This window comes from Arachis hypogaea, chromosome 6, assembly GCF_003086295.3.
Source record: "Arachis hypogaea cultivar Tifrunner chromosome 6, arahy.Tifrunner.gnm2.J5K5, whole genome shotgun sequence".
Taxonomy (NCBI): domain Eukaryota; kingdom Viridiplantae; phylum Streptophyta; class Magnoliopsida; order Fabales; family Fabaceae; genus Arachis; species Arachis hypogaea.
This window is the reverse complement of record NC_092041.1, coordinates 113,578,915-113,597,103: the sequence shown is the minus strand read 5'-3', so window position 1 is coordinate 113,597,103 and position 18,189 is coordinate 113,578,915. Positions and strand designations below refer to the sequence as shown.

The 18,189-nt window shown below is 30.3% G+C and overlaps 2 protein-coding genes across 6 annotated transcripts; one reads left to right on the top strand and one right to left on the bottom strand.

Moving 5' to 3' along the window:
* Window positions 1-3,097: 3,097 nt before the first annotated feature.
* On the bottom strand, window positions 3,098-9,487 carry LOC112755871 (peptidyl-prolyl cis-trans isomerase CYP57). Its single transcript, XM_025804185.3, has 10 exons — window positions 9,139-9,487; window positions 7,572-7,750; window positions 7,368-7,469; window positions 7,179-7,276; window positions 6,924-7,065; window positions 6,455-6,680; window positions 5,655-5,694; window positions 4,427-4,643; window positions 3,923-4,066; window positions 3,098-3,732 (listed from the first exon to the last, which is right to left on the bottom strand). Exons 1-10 carry the CDS (start codon window positions 9,356-9,358, stop codon window positions 3,592-3,594), a joined length of 1,509 nt encoding a protein of 502 aa, XP_025659970.1. The 5' UTR covers window positions 9,359-9,487; the 3' UTR covers window positions 3,098-3,591.
* Window positions 9,488-10,519: 1,032 nt separating this feature from the next.
* Window positions 10,520-17,648, top strand: LOC112755870 (U-box domain-containing protein 34-like). Of its 5 annotated transcripts, none has more exons than XM_025804183.3 (8): window positions 10,520-10,823; window positions 11,447-11,529; window positions 12,395-12,564; window positions 12,785-12,967; window positions 13,999-14,299; window positions 15,138-15,239; window positions 15,440-15,868; window positions 16,529-17,648. In XM_025804183.3, the coding sequence occupies exons 1-8, from the start codon at window positions 10,691-10,693 to the stop codon at window positions 17,312-17,314; spliced, it is 2,187 nt and encodes a 728-aa protein (XP_025659968.1). In that variant the 5' UTR covers window positions 10,520-10,690; the 3' UTR covers window positions 17,315-17,648. The 5 variants fall into 5 exon arrangements, with proteins under 5 accessions (XP_025659968.1, XP_072053838.1, XP_025659969.1 ...); XM_072197737.1 differs by having other exon boundaries at window positions 10,521-10,823; window positions 11,447-11,533; XM_025804184.3 differs by having other exon boundaries at window positions 10,521-10,827.
* The last annotated feature ends 541 nt before the right edge of the window (window positions 17,649-18,189 follow it).

The window sequence follows — 18,189 nt, the reverse complement described above, 5'->3', positions numbered from 1 at the left end:
TAAGTCCATTAGATGAAAAAAATTTTGAAAAAAAAAATATTTTTTTAATATTAACCAAAATATTTTTCATAGAATTTGAAAAAGAAAAAGATTTGGAGACTAACTTACTTTCACTCTTAAAATTATTACTATTAAAAACGAAAAAATATATAATTTAAGTAATAGGTAATTACTATTCATTTACTGTGGTTAACAAATTTAATTTGTTTTTATAATTATATGTCCTAAATATATTACTAATTATTTTTATATTTTTAATATTTTACATGTTTTAATTTATAAATTGAATTGATAATTTACTATTATTAAAGGTATCCCATTTTTTAGAAGAAAATATTTAACTTTGAACAAAAGACTAAATTAGAACGATATAAAATGTTTTAGACAAAAATAAAATATTAATAATTTAATTTATATAAAATGTTTTAGACAAAAATAAAATATTAATATAATTTTTGAAAATAATAAAAAATATCAATAATTTAAATTAAATCAAACTCTTAAAAATATAATATTTCAAATAATAAGAAAGATGAGCAGTTTCAAAATAATAGAAGAAATAGGTGGTTTTAACTAATTAATTAATGAACTTGGTCTAGTGATTAGCTCACTAATTTGCTTAAGCAAGTGTTGGGGATTCGAATCCCCCCTTATTATTATTTGAATTGATTTAGTGTAAATTCTAATAAAAAACCCCGGTGGATGGACGTAGTACGGTTAAGATCGTTCACCTTCCATATTAATTGAAATGTTCTATTTTTAAGAGTTTGGTCTAATTTAAATTATTAATATTTTTATTATTTTTATAAAATATATTTTTATATTTATAAATACATATATCTCGTCTACATGGTAATAATTTTTTAAATTATTTATTTTAATAAATAAAATATTTATTTAATTTATTAAAATAAAAAAACCTAATAAATTGTCTTTATGACACACATATAATGTCACACACTCTCTTTTTTTTGTGGGTCCAATAAATCAACAATTGTGTACTCTAATTAATTCTTCCCCATCTAAGAACAATCAACATAAACTACTAATGCATTGACACCTATCCTTCTACACATGTAGAAATAATTTTCTTTCTACACCATAGAATCCACCTAAAAAAGAATGCGAGCGAGTAAAGAATTGAGTAGGTTTTGGGGGGTTATATTTCAAAAAAAGGGCTACTTAAAACCAAACACCATCTATTAAACTCCCGTGAAATTCGTTATTCTATATGATACATTATGTGGTTGTACACTTTTCTACAATGGGCTCCATACGTACATTTTCGTAGCAACTTATGTAAAATGAAGTGAAAATCTATATGATAATGACTTATTTTTAACTTTAATCCACTATCTAAATCAAAACTTTTTTATTTTTTATTTTTATTTTTAATGTATTTTTTCATGATATGTGTTAAAATATTACTTTTAATGGTATTTATATAGAATTTAAATAAAATTTGAGTGTTTGAGATCTCTTTAAAAAATTTTGAAAGATTATAGAATACTTCGAAAAGCCTTAGAAGAGTCTAAAAGAAATTAGAATATTCTAAAAGATTCTAAAAAATTATAAAATATTCTAAAAGAATATGAATATGTATAGAAGTTCAAAAAGATATGTAGAGTAATTTATGAGTATTTAAAAAAATGTGATAGGTTAAATATTTGTAACAAAAGTTTTAAATGATAATCTAAACTATTGATTAGAAATCATAATTGTCCATTTAGGAAGCGGATGACTTTTATATGGGATGAAAATTTTGAGTTTGGTGTGCAGATAATCTATAACAAATATTATTGTAAAATATTTTTTTACCAAAACTTTTTTTTCTATTCTATTCTATTTTGTTAAGTAGGAGAAGTTAGACTAATTCAACTTTAGCTTAAAATGCTGAGTGAATCCAGGTGTTAGCACAATAGCATTGAAATGTGTCTAAAATTATGACAAGATATCATCGATAATAAAGATTAGAGAAATGCCATTAGAATTTATTATTTTTTTTGTCATTATTTAGCCATTAATTTAAATCCTTTAGTTTAGTTTTTTCAGTCTAATAATTCAATAACATAATTTATCTTATATTTTTAAACATTGATAACTAAGTAATGATTAAAAACAATAAATTTTGATAGTTTTCTAACATTTTTCTAAAGATTAATCACCTTGCCATTTGAATCTCCCTTTAGGCAAATTAATTTTTTTACTCTAATATTTATTATTATTATTGTAACACTACATTAACATTCAATCAAATGCAACTAATATACCACAAAAATGGCTACTTTTGTAAATCTAATTTATACAGAATCATCTTATTATATATGCGATGTATAATTGTAATTTTTGGTTTTTGAGAAAAGAACTCTAATTCCTTCTCATAATAAATATTCAAATATAAAAATAAGAATTGTCAAAATTTCTGAAAAGAATGACTAATTAAATTGAGCGCAGGTTGTCCAGTTACCTCTGACATCGTTGTCATAAGGTGCATTTGGAAATCGAAATGTTAGGTAGGGATCAACAATGAGGACAAGTTGCAAAACTGCACAACGTTTTTCAACGAAAGCTGCAAAATGCAATATCCTTACAGACCATGAAAACAATACTTTTCAACCTAACTAGGTTTATAATATTGGAAGCATTTCAAGTGCACCGGGAGTACCGGTGCTCCAGTTATTTTAACCGTTGATCTGAATTATAAAAAATATATATAATATATATTAATTGAAATCAACGATTAAAACAACTGGTGCACCGATACTCTCCGGTGCACTTGAAATGTTTCCTATAATATTAATATACCTATATCAAGACCTACACATGGTTCTCCATAAATTATGTAATTTTACATACAAAATACACTTTAACCTTCCCTAAAATTTAAATTATATAATATTTAATATGCTTGCATTATATAAAATGTAATATATGTTTAATTAATGTAGACCCGAACATCATATAATCTCAGGAGATTCTTTGATTTGAATGCCTATCATAACTGTTTACTTAAGAAATTTTCAGGTTGCTCAAAGAACTTAGTCCGTAGATATGTACCCTTCTAGCTTGCTTAGATAGTAACCATCAAAACCCAGAATTTTCGCCACATTTCAGGCAAGTTAGAAGCTTAATAAATTTTCTGTTTTATGTCCAAGAAAAACCTTACTCCTAAATTAATTAGTCCGATGATTACAACATCCAATATCAAAACATATAAACTATATATATCTTAAAAAAACTAGAGAACATTTTTTGATATTGGACAAAAAAATTACAATAAACTCAAACTAGGTGCTTTCATAGGGACACGTAGAGTTCATGAAATTTTTCACCATTTGGAGTTGAACGTAGCTATGATTGCAGCATAAAGATATAGATTGAGCCTTTCTCAGTAAAGCAACATCTCGGTCACCACTCACCACTATTAGAGTGTCCACACCTACCATGTCCACTCAACTCGGTGCGACAACTATCTCCTAAGTTTGGCAAGCTTGATATACATTGTGTTCCGCCGGTGCCGGGAAGTGTCCTGTGTCTCCCAAACCAGTCAGCTTTGTGTATTTAAATGGCTTAGTTGGCACACATACAGAATCACGTGAGGGATCTCCCAGCCCACTCGCGTTCTCGTCTCTTTTGTTTGGCTTGCATCCTATTGAACTTCTCTTTCCCTTTCTCCAAAAGAGGGTCATGCACGACATAGTCGTTCGGGTCTTCGTTGCGAGACATGCGATCCTGCACATATTTACAGGGAAAATCATAAGCAAAAACATAAGAAGCTGGAAATGGGATAAAAAATGTGGTTAAATTCACCCAATTCAGTAGTAAACTTTTTTTCCCCCATTTTTTTCTTTTTCATCTTAGGCCGACGACTTATTGTGTACAAACATTTAAACAGCCTCCTCTGCGACAAGAGAAAAATTACCTTGCCAGACTCCGGGGCAAATTTTAAGCCAACACTTTTCCAGTCAGACAGTTCTTTGTCATCAACAACATCACTAGATTCACTGGCTTTGGGTGCCGACTTTGCTGATAAGGAATTTTTGAATTTCTCGAGTTTGGCAAGAACCTGAGGATAGAAATACAGGAAAAAAAAAAAGGGTTAGTCATCAAGAGTGATTAAAAATACCCATATGCTTTATCCATAGAAAATAACCAATAAATTATTTGAAAAAAATGCTTAACTCTAATACTCTATAACCTATTAGCATAAAAGTTTTCACACGTCACATTTCACAAAACAGTAAAATACTCCAATAACACATTTTCCCATTTCCAGCCTTTAAAATGTTTCCTGTTATCATGTCAAGTTAATTCCCCGTTGATACACCGTTCTTCAAACCTAGAACAATATCACTTGGACACCAGCAAAAAACATGTAAACAAAAAAAAATGGTAAATAAAAATAAGACAAAGGAAAAAAACGTACATCATCTTCACGCCCTTGTAATCTGCGTCTCTTCTGTTTCTGCAACTGTCTTCCTCTCTCAGCTTCATTCAGTAGCTGCAAATCTGCATCAGCATTAGCAATACGTTCAGCTCTTGCTTCAGACCCTATTCCCTTCTTCTTCAAGGACAACTTTTCCGCCCTCGGTTTATCATCATCATCATCATCATCATCATCAACCACCCGTGAAGCATTTGACCTGGCAGGAAGAAAAACCCAATCACATACTGAAACTCATGCTGATTAAAAAATAAAAACTCTAGCGTAATTCCAAAATCCCCAGAACAAGCTTGCATATGTAGAACATACAACTGCAATTAACTATATTCTGATATAGCAAGAAACAACTGTCAAATCAAGATCAAGAAGCTAAATAAATGCGAATCTACTTGATAGCTGATAGTCACCTGCTTCTTTATGCATCTATTTTTTTTTTTATTATTTGTTTATACTTATAAAAGATTCCCTTATAACTGATGTGAATAGCTAAAGTTTTTCCCCCTCCCTTCTTAACAAGGAAAATATATTGAAAAGATTGACCTTGGGAAAAGATGGGAGGATACAAGACTCTCTTTGGGAAAAAAAATAATAAAGAAGTCAATGGAGCATTGTTTTCCAATATCACAACATATTTGAGATGGAAATTCCTCTAAAAAAGACCATGTGCTTTACACCATAGTGGTCAAGTGTTTAATTCGATGCCACAAAACATCTTTGCTAAAATCTTTAGAGGTTCTGGAGATTCTGGCAATGAAAGTATGAAACTGCAAGGCTGCTCTAGCAACTAGTATCCTTTTAAGAAATTAAGGACAAACATGTATAAACTCAGTGAGACATGCTGCCAAAAAAAAGCATATTGCCAACCGTGTGTCATCCGGAGTAACAAGATACAAATAGCTTTGTCCCGCACAATCAAAGTAAGGAACAAGATACGGGCACTTGCCACGCATAAATGAGCATCATCAATGATGGATTCTTGTTTTATGTCATATTATACAATTTAAGAGATATAATTATGTAAATTGCGAGCATCCAGTCGGCACATAGTGAACGAAAAAAGTGTTCATCCTGGATTCTATTCCTCAAGAAAAATTGTGTACCAAAAACATGACATAAATTTGATTTATAGCACAATGTATATTACAGCAGACAGGTATTTAATATATCAATGTGAAAACCAAAAATGAATTTTAAATTTGGATAATTTTACCTGGCTGCTGAAATATCCCGGCGCTCTGGACTGGATCTTCCTGCATATTAAAATAAAAGTTGGTAAGCCTAAATTACAATCCAACTCAATAATCATTAATCTGTTACCTGGTTACCCATATGATAGTTAAATTTAAATAATCTTTATATGTTTGTGACTTCCATTTTTTCTGTTGTGAAATACAAAACTAAGTAAATGTTCTCCAAGGGTGTTGATTCAGCAAACGGGTATTTTACAGTCAAACTAGTGATCTAAAATCAATCATGGTGTGTATCAAACTCTCAGTTGTTTTCATATGGTAACGCTAAACTCTTCAAACCATGACATCAACTTGCAAAGTAAAATCAGGACATCACTCTCTTTCAAAAAAAAAAAAATCAGGACATCACTTGTTAAGGCTAACATTTTACGCCGGATCCTTCTCCAATTTCCTTTGACAAGTGGCACATAATTGATAATTCTATGACTTGAATGTACCACATTTTGGTTTCCATCACAATTTTCTAATTCTATTTTCCCAATTCTCTATTGCTTCTAGTTTCTTGTATCTGTTTTCTGCAACAAACATTACCACAAGCTGCTTAAGTCTCCAAAGGTACCTCTTTCCTATGCCTAGTTACTAAGTTTACTGCCATGTAGGAAGAAAAAGTGGCAGTCTAGTTTATTAGAATAAAACAGGTTTATGTCAGTTATGAGCTCAAAGAAACTTTCCTCGGTAAAGCCATGACTATTTCCTATAACAAAGGTTGAGATTTTTACAAGCTACAATATAAAGATATGAAAAATGATGACAGACATACCATTTTGCACCTTTGGCTTGGGAGGAAGGTCACCCAACTCCTTCCGCTTTTTCAGTATTCGCCTGCGCATTCTTGCATCAAAATCTGCTTCATTGCCATCGTCTTCGTCGTCATCGTCATCATCACTGGAATCAATTTTACTAGTTTCTAACTCTTTCTGAGGCTCTTCCTTCTTGGTTTTTAGTGCATCTCTTACAGTTAACTGCAAATCCCTTGTTGCTTTACTCTGCAACATAAAAACAACTAATATTATATTTGTGGTTATTTGATATAACATTTACACCATTAGGTTCTTGTAAAAATATGGACTTTCAGGCGAGATTATTGAAATAACGATGTAGTGCAGATTTTAGTTCCATAAAGTATAAACAACAACAACAATATTCAGTAACTTATTAGTATGTGGAATTTATCAAGCAAGGCTTCTACTTGAGAAGAAAAACAAAAACGAAAGCAAAGGTCATATTACCATTTCATTGTTGGGAGTTTCTTCCTTCAAAAGACGAGGATCATTCAAGACATCATGACTGCTCTTAATCTTTTGCTTCACCAATGCCAATTCCTTTTCTTCTTCTTCAGCTTCTTCCCCAAACGAAAGCAAGTTCAATTTTCTGCATTATGAAATTATTAAAATCAAGCAACAATTGACTCAAATACTTGCCAACACAAACCAATGCATTGAGTTCTACAAAGTTGGTTCTCTTAGGTAGGAGACAGGACTTACTTCACACCCTTTGTCTTCAAACCTTTATTTTCTGTAACAGGTGTAGCTTTAGTCTGAAGATTTCTTGGCACAATATCTTCAAATGGGTTCCATAATACCTACCAAGAAGAAACTGTGGAGGTGAAATTCTTACTTCCGCGGACGTAAATTTCAAGATTTTTGGATATGTTAGTCAAAATATAAACATACCTCAACTGATAATATCTTTGGAGGTGGATCTAAAGGCCGGTCGTTTTTGTCAGTTTCAACTTCACCCAGCCTTAAAAGATTATACATTGTATCTCCTGTTACCTGAGATAAAATAACAGTGAGTTCATCCACCACGGATCCCTAAAAAATTACAAAATTCTTGCAGGAAAAAAAGGAGGTTCTGACACAACAACATTCCAGTACCTTTCCAAAAATAGTATGCTTCCGATCAAGCCAGTCACAACGGTCAAGGGTAATGAAAAACTGACTCCCATTTGAATTAGGTGGCCCAGCATTGGCCATTGCAACCAATCCTCTGTGCTTGAATTTCAGACGCGAATGAAACTCATCGGCAAAAACATCCCCATAAATACTCTCACCTCCTAAACAATACATTATTTGCAAACAAACAAAAAAGACATCATTTCACAATTAAAAGATCACACATACATCTTCAATACAGATCAAATTTGAGAAATAAAACACGTGTTTTTTTTTAAATATAAATATTTAATAGCCAGAATATTAAGGAGAAAATGTTTTGACATTGCATTTAAACAACTTTCACTACTTCAACTTATCTAACTACCTTCAAAATCTTAGTCAATATAGTACAAAGGATGGCAAGGAAACATTACTCTTTCTTTCCCCAAAACAGTCTAATGGCTATATTGAATTATTTATTTAAAAACAACAGGCCAAATGACTTAACATTGCTTTCCACTATTGGACGGACTTGCATTTCCTATTCTGAATCATCACCACACCATTGTTCGGTCTAAACAAATTGTGATAAAATTTCTGGCAGATAATTTTAGTTGTGCAACAATGTTCTTCACCCAAATTTCTAGTAAAACTTTGCTTATAAACTGTTATGAACACAAAATAAGCTAATTTAAACACAGGCATAATATCAACCCAACTACCAATCACAAATGATACCAATCAAAATTTTAATTATACCATTGTAATATAATCCCCCCCCCCCCCAAAAAAAAAAAAAAAAACCTTTAATAGTTGTTTAAAAATTAAAAATGAAAATAAGCTGAAACACCAACCTACTCATAACTCCAAACCAAAAACGGCCATAACAAATCATACTAAATCAGCTACTCACAAAACACACCAAAACAAGGTATACAATACCTATTCTTCCAATTCGAACACTAAATTCTTTAAAACCATAGCCCAACATTGAATAAACCACGTGTCCAACTACATTTTTTCCCCTGAAACTTTCGATAGGAAGAGAGTCAACAGAGTCACCAACTCACTATAGATTGAATTTCAAAACTTAATTCATAATTCTAAAATCCAGCACTCAATTAAACCGCATGCCCATTCTCAATTGTGCTAAAAATTTTCAAGAGAAAGATGTTAAGGGTGTTTCCCAAAGCTTCAATTCTGACACCTAATTCGATTAACACTTGAAACCAACTCTGAATTAAACCTAGTGCCCGATTCCAAAGCCAATCAAAGCAGAAAGAGTGAAAGAGAGCACAGTATCGCCAAAGCTTCAATGTATCAGCACTAAATTCAGGAAGACTAGAAGAACCCAACACTGACTCAAACCACATACTCATTTCCAATCGAGCTGAAAACTTTGGGAGAAAGAGTGAAAATTATGTATCGCCAAAGCTTCAATTCTGACACTAAGTTCCTAGAATTAAACAATCATGCGCATTCATGAATCCACAGAAGAACAACCTAACCCTAAATTAAAGCACGCGGGAAATTCCAATGATGGTGAAAAGAGGGGGTTTAGGGTTACCAGTGCCGGTGCCGGTGGGATCACCACCCTGAACAAGAAAGTCCTTGATGACGCGGTGGAAGATGGTGTTGTCGTAGTAACCTTCCATGCAGAGCTGAACGAAGTTCCTGACAGCTTTGGGTGCTTCCTTCGGCCATAGCTCGATGTCGAGTGGGCCCCGCGTTGTGTTGACAACCACCTTCCCCTTCGTCGGCGGTTCCAAAACGTATACCGTCGACATCTCTTCCTTATTATTCTTCTGATTCTCGACAAACGATTATTTTGATTCTGATTTCTCCCAAAACGGAGGGTTTTCGTTGCGATTTCTCTTCCCATATCGCAGTAACGGAGGTAAGAAATAAAACCGGACTGGCCGGTTCAATCAGAAAGACCAGGAAACAAATTTTTCAACCGATTCGGCTCAGACAAAAGTCGATTTCAAATAAAAAATTAATAAATTAGTTTAACCGATTCGATTTTTATTAAAAATTAATTAAACAATTAATTAAAATATAATTATAATAAATTTTTTAAGTTTTTGAATATTTAATTTTATCAATTCAATAACCGTTTTTTTTTTTAAAAGCACTCTTTTCCTTCGCTTCTTATGACTCACATGTCACTAAGTTATAACTAACAGCAAAAATCTATAGTTGTTTTACGTTATTATCAAAATAATTATTTGTTAGAGTATATATATTATTATAAAAAATTTATGTGTATATTAAAAATCAGCTATCAAGTTAGTCATTATATATATTATTTAATTTATTTTTAATATTTATTTTATATTTTAACATATATTTTATATAAATAACTGATGTTTTATTATTATTATTATTATTATTATTATTATTATTATTATTATTATCTAATCTAGAAAAAATATCCAAAATATTTTATTTAATTTATTGTGACAATTTGTAAGCCATACCAATAAAGTTAAGAATCTGATTGAAGAGTTTATTTACACTGTAGAGACTTAATTAGAACATTTTATACCATATAAACCTAATTAAGAAATTAAAAAATATTAGAGTCAATATTTTGTATTAATATTTGTTAATATTTTATTTTTATATTATTAAAATTTAAAATTTATAATTTAAAAATTAAAATTTAACATAAAAATATTTTTATTAACTAAATATTGATAAAAAAAATAATAAATTATATTATCATATAATATTACTCGTTAAGAATTAAGAAAAACTATAATATAAGAAAAAGAAAATGATATAGTATGAATTAATTATGCAATGTATATAATGTTATTCTGTTAGAAACAAGTCAGGCTTGGTCAAAGTGTCTAAATTAAACCCAAAATTTAGCGGATGAAATTGACATGTTAACTGTATCCATAGGTTTTTTGCAACACGAATTAGGGTTTGCATGGGGTTGCTTCCATTTTCTATCTTCCAAAACAGATAGCAAGGAATCAACGAACCTTGCTAGCTAGCTAGGCTTCTCCTCCTCCCCTCCTCCTCTTCCTCCTCCTTTTCGGAGCAAGTGGTGGTGGTGGCGGCAGCGGCAGCAACAGCAACGGCGACAAGCAATCATATAGACCAGCAACATGCCTCGATTATTAACGATGGTGGCTGTAGACAAAGATAAGAACAGTGTTGATGCATTTCGTTGGGCCACTGAGAATATTGATAATCCAATCGTTATTGCTGTTCATGTCAAGGATAAAGAAATTCCTCATCGTAGGTACCCTCTTAGCTTGTATATATATTTATATATATCTCTCTCTTTTTATTTTAATTATGAATTAGAAGAATATAATGTTCAAGAATTAATATTATATCATTCTTGCATAATAAGTTTACGTTTGTTTGTCAATGAGTAATAGCTCAAATGGCATAGTCTCCCCATATTCAATTAAGAGATTGCGGATTCGAGTCTCATATCTTTGGTAAAAAAAAAAAGTTTACGTTTGTTTATTACAACAGTTTTATTTAATTTTTTCATGGTAAACCATTATTGCATATGTTCCTTCTACATGTTTTAATTTGCAAAAATACTACTCATACGTTAAATTCAGTCACTAAAATTAGTCACTAATATATTTGTGTATAAATACAAATGTAATTTAATTTATTTCAATATATATTTGTATTTTAATATATATTTTATATTAATTAAAAGCTAATTTTAGTGACTAATTTTAATTTACACATAATATAGTCGTTTAATTTGAGATCAAACAAGTATTTTGGTAAGTCTTGGTTCTTGGACAAATTAAAGGGTTCATTGGTGGTTTTACAAATATATAATTTTCTTTAAAGACTAACATATTATAATTGATGATTATGTGTGAATAATGCAGAGGGCAAGAATGTTTTCCCACCTGACGACGAAGATTTAGAAAATATTTTCAATCAATTGCGTCAAGAGTGTCATCCTAAAGTCGTATGTAATTGAGTCTTCTATTAAAAATTCACACTTTATCTATTTTTTTTTCAAGGTATAATTACCCATTTGATTAATTACTATAGTTTCATTCAACCATTTTTAATTAAGTACCTATAGTTACATGCAAGTATGTAATCAAACTCTCATATTATATACAAAAGGTAAATCGTTTTAGTCATCAAGTCCTTATAATATGTAAATATTTTATAATTAGGTCCCTTTGTTTAAACCATCTTTAATCAACTCAGTGAATTAAATGATGATAAATATAATACCTGTTTTCTTCTCTTATTTCTATGGAAAATATTAGTAGAATATGAAAATTTACTTACAATACTTTTAAAAATATAATTTTAAAAGAATATTATTTACATACTAAAATCATCATTCACAATTTATTTGTACATAAATATATATAATTTAATTTATTTTTAATATATATTTTATATTTCATCAATGTATATTATATTTTGGTGACTGATTTTAATGTATACTTAACATGATTATTTAATGTTAATGTATTAACATTATAAAATTTTTTTATATAATTATCCAATCATCTTTTTGTCACATTAGCCAAAGTAACCAATTTTTAAAGTCACCAATCTAAAAATAATAACTGTATAAAATTTTGTATGCTATAAGTGCATTAAATTAAATTTTATTTTTAAACTATAAATATTTAATTAAACATTATATATAATATATAAAGATTTTATTACAAACTTCTATATTATAGAAATTTAATTTAAAATTAGGTGATGAAACTATAGTAAACTCTAAAATAATGTTATTATTATTATTAATCAAATGAAGCTTGAAGAATTCACTAGTGTTTGTTGATGTTGGCACTTGAATTCAGCTAAAGATGAAAGAAGCTGTAATATATGATAGTGATCCAGTTAAAGCAATAATAGAATATGCAGAAAGGAATCGTGTCCATACCCTTGTTCTTGGTGCACCCACCGGCTCCAACAAGAAGAACACTCTGGCAAAATCTCTTTCTCTTCAATTCACTAAGTCATCAAGCAAGTTAAGTTCACATACATACATATATCCCCGAAATAATAATTGAATTTAATTTTATTGCATACGTGTATTCAATCATATAATGTCATATCAGTAAATAATAACTTTTTATATAAACCACATGAATAGTCATTTAAAAAAAAGATGTGATTATACGATCGTATAAAATTCATAATAATTTTGATTAAGGTTTCTTAATTATTATTTATGATAATAATGTCAGGAAAGTGAAAGGCATAGAAGTAGCAACAGGTGTAATGAGAGCAGCACCGGAATACATATCAGTGTATGTAATTAAAAAGGGAAAGATAGTGGCAGCAAGAGCATCAACACACCCATTGATTGGGGCAATACCACCAAGACAATCTAGTGTTGATTCTCTTCAATATGACTTGGAAAATAAAAGGTAGGTGCCAAGGAATATCATAAATATATATAGCTTATTAGATATATAACTATTTATATTGTCTTCTCTTATTAGTTTAAATTTTTGGGATAAGTGATTTCATGACATGATATTAAAATTCTATATCTAAAAGGTCTAGAATTTAAATTTTGGTAGACCCCAAAAATAAAAAAAAAAATAGCATAAGACAAATAAAAAAACACCTATAAAAAAGTTAAACATATAAAAAAAAACTTTAAATTGAAAAAAAATACTAAAGACATAATTATTTATGTTATTTTCTTCTATCAATTTAAGCTTTTGATATAAGTAATTTTACGACATAACTAAACCTATTTGTCATCATCATTTTCAAACATTTTATGTAACAATGCATGCTCATATCTATAAAATGTGCTCCTAACTCTTCAACAATGATTCTTGATACAAAATGAAAATCATGAATAGTGTATATACTCCCTCCATTTTAAAATAAACGTCGCTTTTACTTTTTGGTTAATTGAAACACATTAATTTTTTTAATAACTCGAAAGATAAAAAAGATAGTTATTTTAAAAAAGAAAAAATATATTTTATATATAAAAAGTTACAAAAAATTGAGGTGAGTGCCAACAGATTTTTCTTTGACCTCAAAATTATTTATCATATTGATATATTTCTTTATTTTAAAATATGAATAAATGGCCATTTGTATCCATAAAAGATGAAAACGCTGACATATGTATCCACACTAGATCGAAATTAAACTTGTACTCATGCAAGATGCCCTCCGTGTGATAAAAGTACCCTGTCTTTGAAGGGTTAGAGTGTCACGTAGGGTACTTTTGTCACACGAATGACATCTTGCATGGATACAAGTTTAGTTTCGATCTAGTGTGAATACATATGTCACACGGATGACATTTTATTTTTTGTTAATGGTTGGCACCATTATTTTTTAATTGTTACCAACATTATATTCATTAGGGTTTTTCTTATAGGATTGTTGTTGATTTATATGATTTAATTAATTTGGGTTGAATGAAAAATAGGGCATCATTAGTACCACCACAATTGATTAGAGGATTAAGCACCAACAGTTGTAGTAGATCTGAAAGAATAACGAATGATAACATGAGAAGGAGATTTTCAAGGTTGGATTCAATGGCGGAGAGCGTTGACCTAACTAGTTATCGACAAAGGTTATCAATGACCCATGATGAATCATCAAAAGCCTTTGACTTCAATTACTCTCCTTCTAATAATTGGGTCATTGATGATTCTTCCGACAAAATCTCTCCTATCACAAATTCCCCCCAAACGTTGAAAAGCTCAAGATCCAAAAGAGAAAAGGTTCATAATCAATTACCCTTTTATATCATATTATGTTTATAGAAATTTTGGATATATATGTTTGGTTCATATTTTTTTTTTATAATTTTTTTTTGTTTTTTTTAATATGTCAGACAAAAAAATAAAAATAAACAAAAAAAAAATTTAGTGGTTTTTGTTTTCATTTTGAGTATTTTTTATTTTTAAAACTGTTTGAAGGAAAAACTGAAAATGATCTCTTAGGTAGCGTTTGTTTTGAAATATTGAGACGGAGACTGAGAGATTAGGACTCAGTATCATATTTGTTGCACAGAGATTGGTATTAAAATTTTAGTCTCTGTCCTCAAAATTTCAGTATTTCAGTCCTTCCAAAAAATAGGGACATATGGGACTGAAATTTTTGGGGACAGAAACTGAAACTTTAATAATATTTTATACCTAAAATATTTACATTTCAATTAATTAATTCTAACTTTTACCTTTTGTGCAAATTAAATTAAAGTTTCATTCTTATTTCAGTCTCTGTCTCTCACTTTACAGTTTACACCAAACACAATACTAAAATTTATTTCAATCTCAATCTCTGTCTCTCTTCCAAATACTACCTTAAGTATTATCCAAAATGATGAAAAATAGTTATACCTATATGTGTATCTACATATATCATCTAATTGTGAATTATGTGCAAGGGAACACAATATGTCCCATACAATATATGAATACACATAATTTAACTCTAAATTATTTATAGAGATAATAAGAATTTGTAAAATGTACAAAATGGTACCAATATTAAATAATTTCTTCTGAAATTAATAATTAAACTATGTTATTATGCAATGTATACTTTCATTTGCAGAGTGACGTTGAAGCTGAGATGAATCAATTGAAGCAAATGCTGAAGCAAACTATGGACTTGTACAGTGTAGCTTGCAAAGAAGCAATTGCAGCCCAAAATAAGGTGATAGATATATATAGTTAAAGGTGTATTTGATTTGTATTTGTATTTGTATTTTTTTGTTTTTGAGATTTTGTAAAAAAAATAATACAAATGAAAGTTATTAAAATAAAAATATAAATCAAATGAAAATAATAGTGAAATAAAATTTGTCTAGTATTATTTTAACGAAATAACTCAACAAAACTACAATTCATTGTCAGGCTAGAGAAATTAATCAATGGAAATTGAAAGAGGCGCCTAAGATTGAGCAAGCTAGGCTAGCCGAAGAGGCGGCCATGGCGTTAGCCGAGGAGGAGAAGGCTAAGGCGAAGGCGGCGATGGAAAAGGCGGATGAAGCCATGAAAATGGCTGAAGAAGAAGCAAAGAAAAGAGCAGAAGCAGAGAGGAAGGCTAAATTGGAGGCAGAAGAGAAAGAGAGGGCCTTAAATGTTTTGGCTTATAAGGATTTTAGGTACAGGAAATACACCATTGGGGACATTGAAAAAGCTACTAATAATTTCTCCCTATCATTGAGAATTGGTGAAGGTGGATATGGACCTGTCTTTAAAGGCCAACTTGATCATACCCCTGTTGCTATCAAAATTTTGAGACCTGATGCTTCACAGGGCAGGAGACAGTTTCATCAAGAGGTATATATCTACTACACACATTTAATTTTATATTTTCATCTCAATAATTTCAAAGAAAAAGGAATTTCTCGTTATAAGAATAGGTAGTTCATGAAAATAATTAGAATAAAAAAAAGTCTACATGTCAGTAACTTTATTAAATTCTGACTAGCATGACCAGTAAAAGAAAAGTGAGTAATCTCACGCCATTGGATGAAATCTAACACCATTAAAAACATCATTGATGTCTACTTAATAGTTATAAATCACAAAAGTTACTGGCCCCTAACACTCTTCTTAGAATAATCCATAAACAACGAATCAAAGATAATAGGTAAGATTCAATAGATGGTTTGATATATTTAATTAACCTACTTGATATAACGAGTGTTTACATTTCAATATCATCTTTATACAAAAATTGTTGTACTTGTAATCATTTTTATTTGAATAGTCATTATATATTAAGTGAAAACTCACGTGCAGTTGTATTAAAGTTTATAGATGAGAACATAAAAATTTAGTCAAATCAGTCAAATCATCTAACGGCTCTCAGTTATTAACTTCATATGAAATCGACTGCAACTGAATTTTCACTAATATATTAGCCTATTTTTTTTTTTTGAAAAAAAAAAGTTGTAACAAATTGCTCTGTTCTTGTTCTTGCCCAAACTCATATAGGTTGAGGTATTATGCAGCATTAGGCATCCTAATATGGTCCTTCTCCTTGGTGCTTGCCCTGACTATGGATGCTTAGTGTATGAATTCATGGATAATGGTAGCTTAGAAGATAGATTAATCCGAAAAAATAATACCCCTCCTCTCTCATGGCCAAAACGGTTTGAAATAGCGGCCGAGATAGCGACCGCGCTACTCTTTCTTCATCAGGCTAAACCGGAGCCAATCGTGCACCGAGATCTTAAACCGGCCAACATTCTCCTCGACCGGAATTTCGTAAGCAAAATAAGTGACGTCGGCCTAGCCAGACTAGTGCCGCCGTCCGTGGCCGACTCCGTGACACAATACTACATGACCACGGCCGCCGGCACCATGCATTATATTGATCCGGAGTACCAACAAACCGGAAAACTAAGAACAAAATCGGATGTATACTCATTGGGAATAATGTTACTTCAAATAATAACGGCTAAGCCTCCACTAGGGTTAACTCATCAAGTTAAAAGGGCAATTGAAAAGGGTCAATTTTCTAATATTCTTGATCCTTCCATAAATGATTGGCCAGTTGAAGAGGCACTAAGCTTTGCTAAATTGGCATTGCAATGTTCGGAGCTAAGAAAAAAAGATAGGCCAAATCTTGGAACAGTTGTAGTGCCAGAATTGGATCGTTTAAGAAACTTTGGATATGAATCAATTGGCCATAACAATATTCTTCCTTTTAGCAACTTCTATCATGCAACATCATTACTCCCACCTCGTTCACCTACACAAGTCATCAACAATATTTAAATCATATGCATGCCATGCCACATTTTGTATATTTTGTTGGCTTATATTACTCCTCAAAATTCATATGTATATGCATGTTTTTTTCTTTTAGTTAGTTATGTATATGCATGTAGAGAATTCTTTTTTTTTTTTTTGGGGAACAAAAATTTTTAAGTGGGTTCAACATTAGTTTCCACACATTCAACGAGCTCTTACAAATTTTTTTATAGGTCACCCATTAAAAAAATGGCCTCGTTTGATTAGGAATTAGTTGCCATGGAATACAAAAATTGATGTGTTGTAATTTGAAGTTTTCAATGTGATGGGAAATTAAATAATTATCCTTTATATATCACACTGATGAAGTTTGAACCCAAAATCTTGTGGCTTTTACTCAAAATCCTCACTACTAATTAGTAAATAAAGATAATAAAAAAAAGCAAGCGTAGCACAAAATATTGAATATTAATTCTAAAATGCAATAAGATAACAAAAATTAGTAAATTATATTAACTAAATCCGAGATAAGCATAAACCAATTAAAAAAATAACATAACACAAAAATTTGACTTTATGAAATCAAAATCTATAATCAATTTTCTACTGAGTTTTGTATGTTTTAATCATAACGAAGGTAAAGGACTAATCCGTCGTAGATCAAAATTCCATTTAAAGATTTGTCATTAAACGAGATTCGAATTCCCAACACTTACTTAAACAGACTAATGAGTTAATTACTTGACTAATCTATGTTGAAAAGTTACATTTTTTATTATTCATTTGCGTTCTTTCAAAGGAGAATCTGTGTGTGGAAATGACAAGTAAAAAGTTGAGTAAGAATACTAGCTTTCAAAGTAAAGTATATAAATTGATTATCATATGAAAGTATATATATA

Bases quoted from the DNA above. Each gene is read 5' to 3' on its own strand.
- LOC112755871 (XM_025804185.3), bottom strand. From the start codon at position 9,358: ATGTCGACGGTATACGTTTTGGAACCGCCGACGAAGGGGAAGGTGGTT. The intron at 6,681-6,923 runs GTAATATGACCT...TTTATGTTGCAG, and splicing joins AAACTCCCAACAATGAAATG to AGTAAAGCAACAAGGGATTT. The intron at 3,733-3,922 runs GTAATTTTTCTC...AAATATGTGCAG, and splicing joins TTGCCCCGGAGTCTGGCAAG to GATCGCATGTCTCGCAACGA.
- LOC112755870 (XM_025804183.3), top strand. From the start codon at position 10,691: ATGCCTCGATTATTAACGATGGTGGCTGTAGACAAAGATAAGAACAGT. The intron at 14,300-15,137 runs GTTCATAATCAA...TTTCATTTGCAG, and splicing joins CAAGATCCAAAAGAGAAAAG to AGTGACGTTGAAGCTGAGAT. The intron at 15,240-15,439 runs GTGATAGATATA...ATTCATTGTCAG, and splicing joins CAATTGCAGCCCAAAATAAG to GCTAGAGAAATTAATCAATG.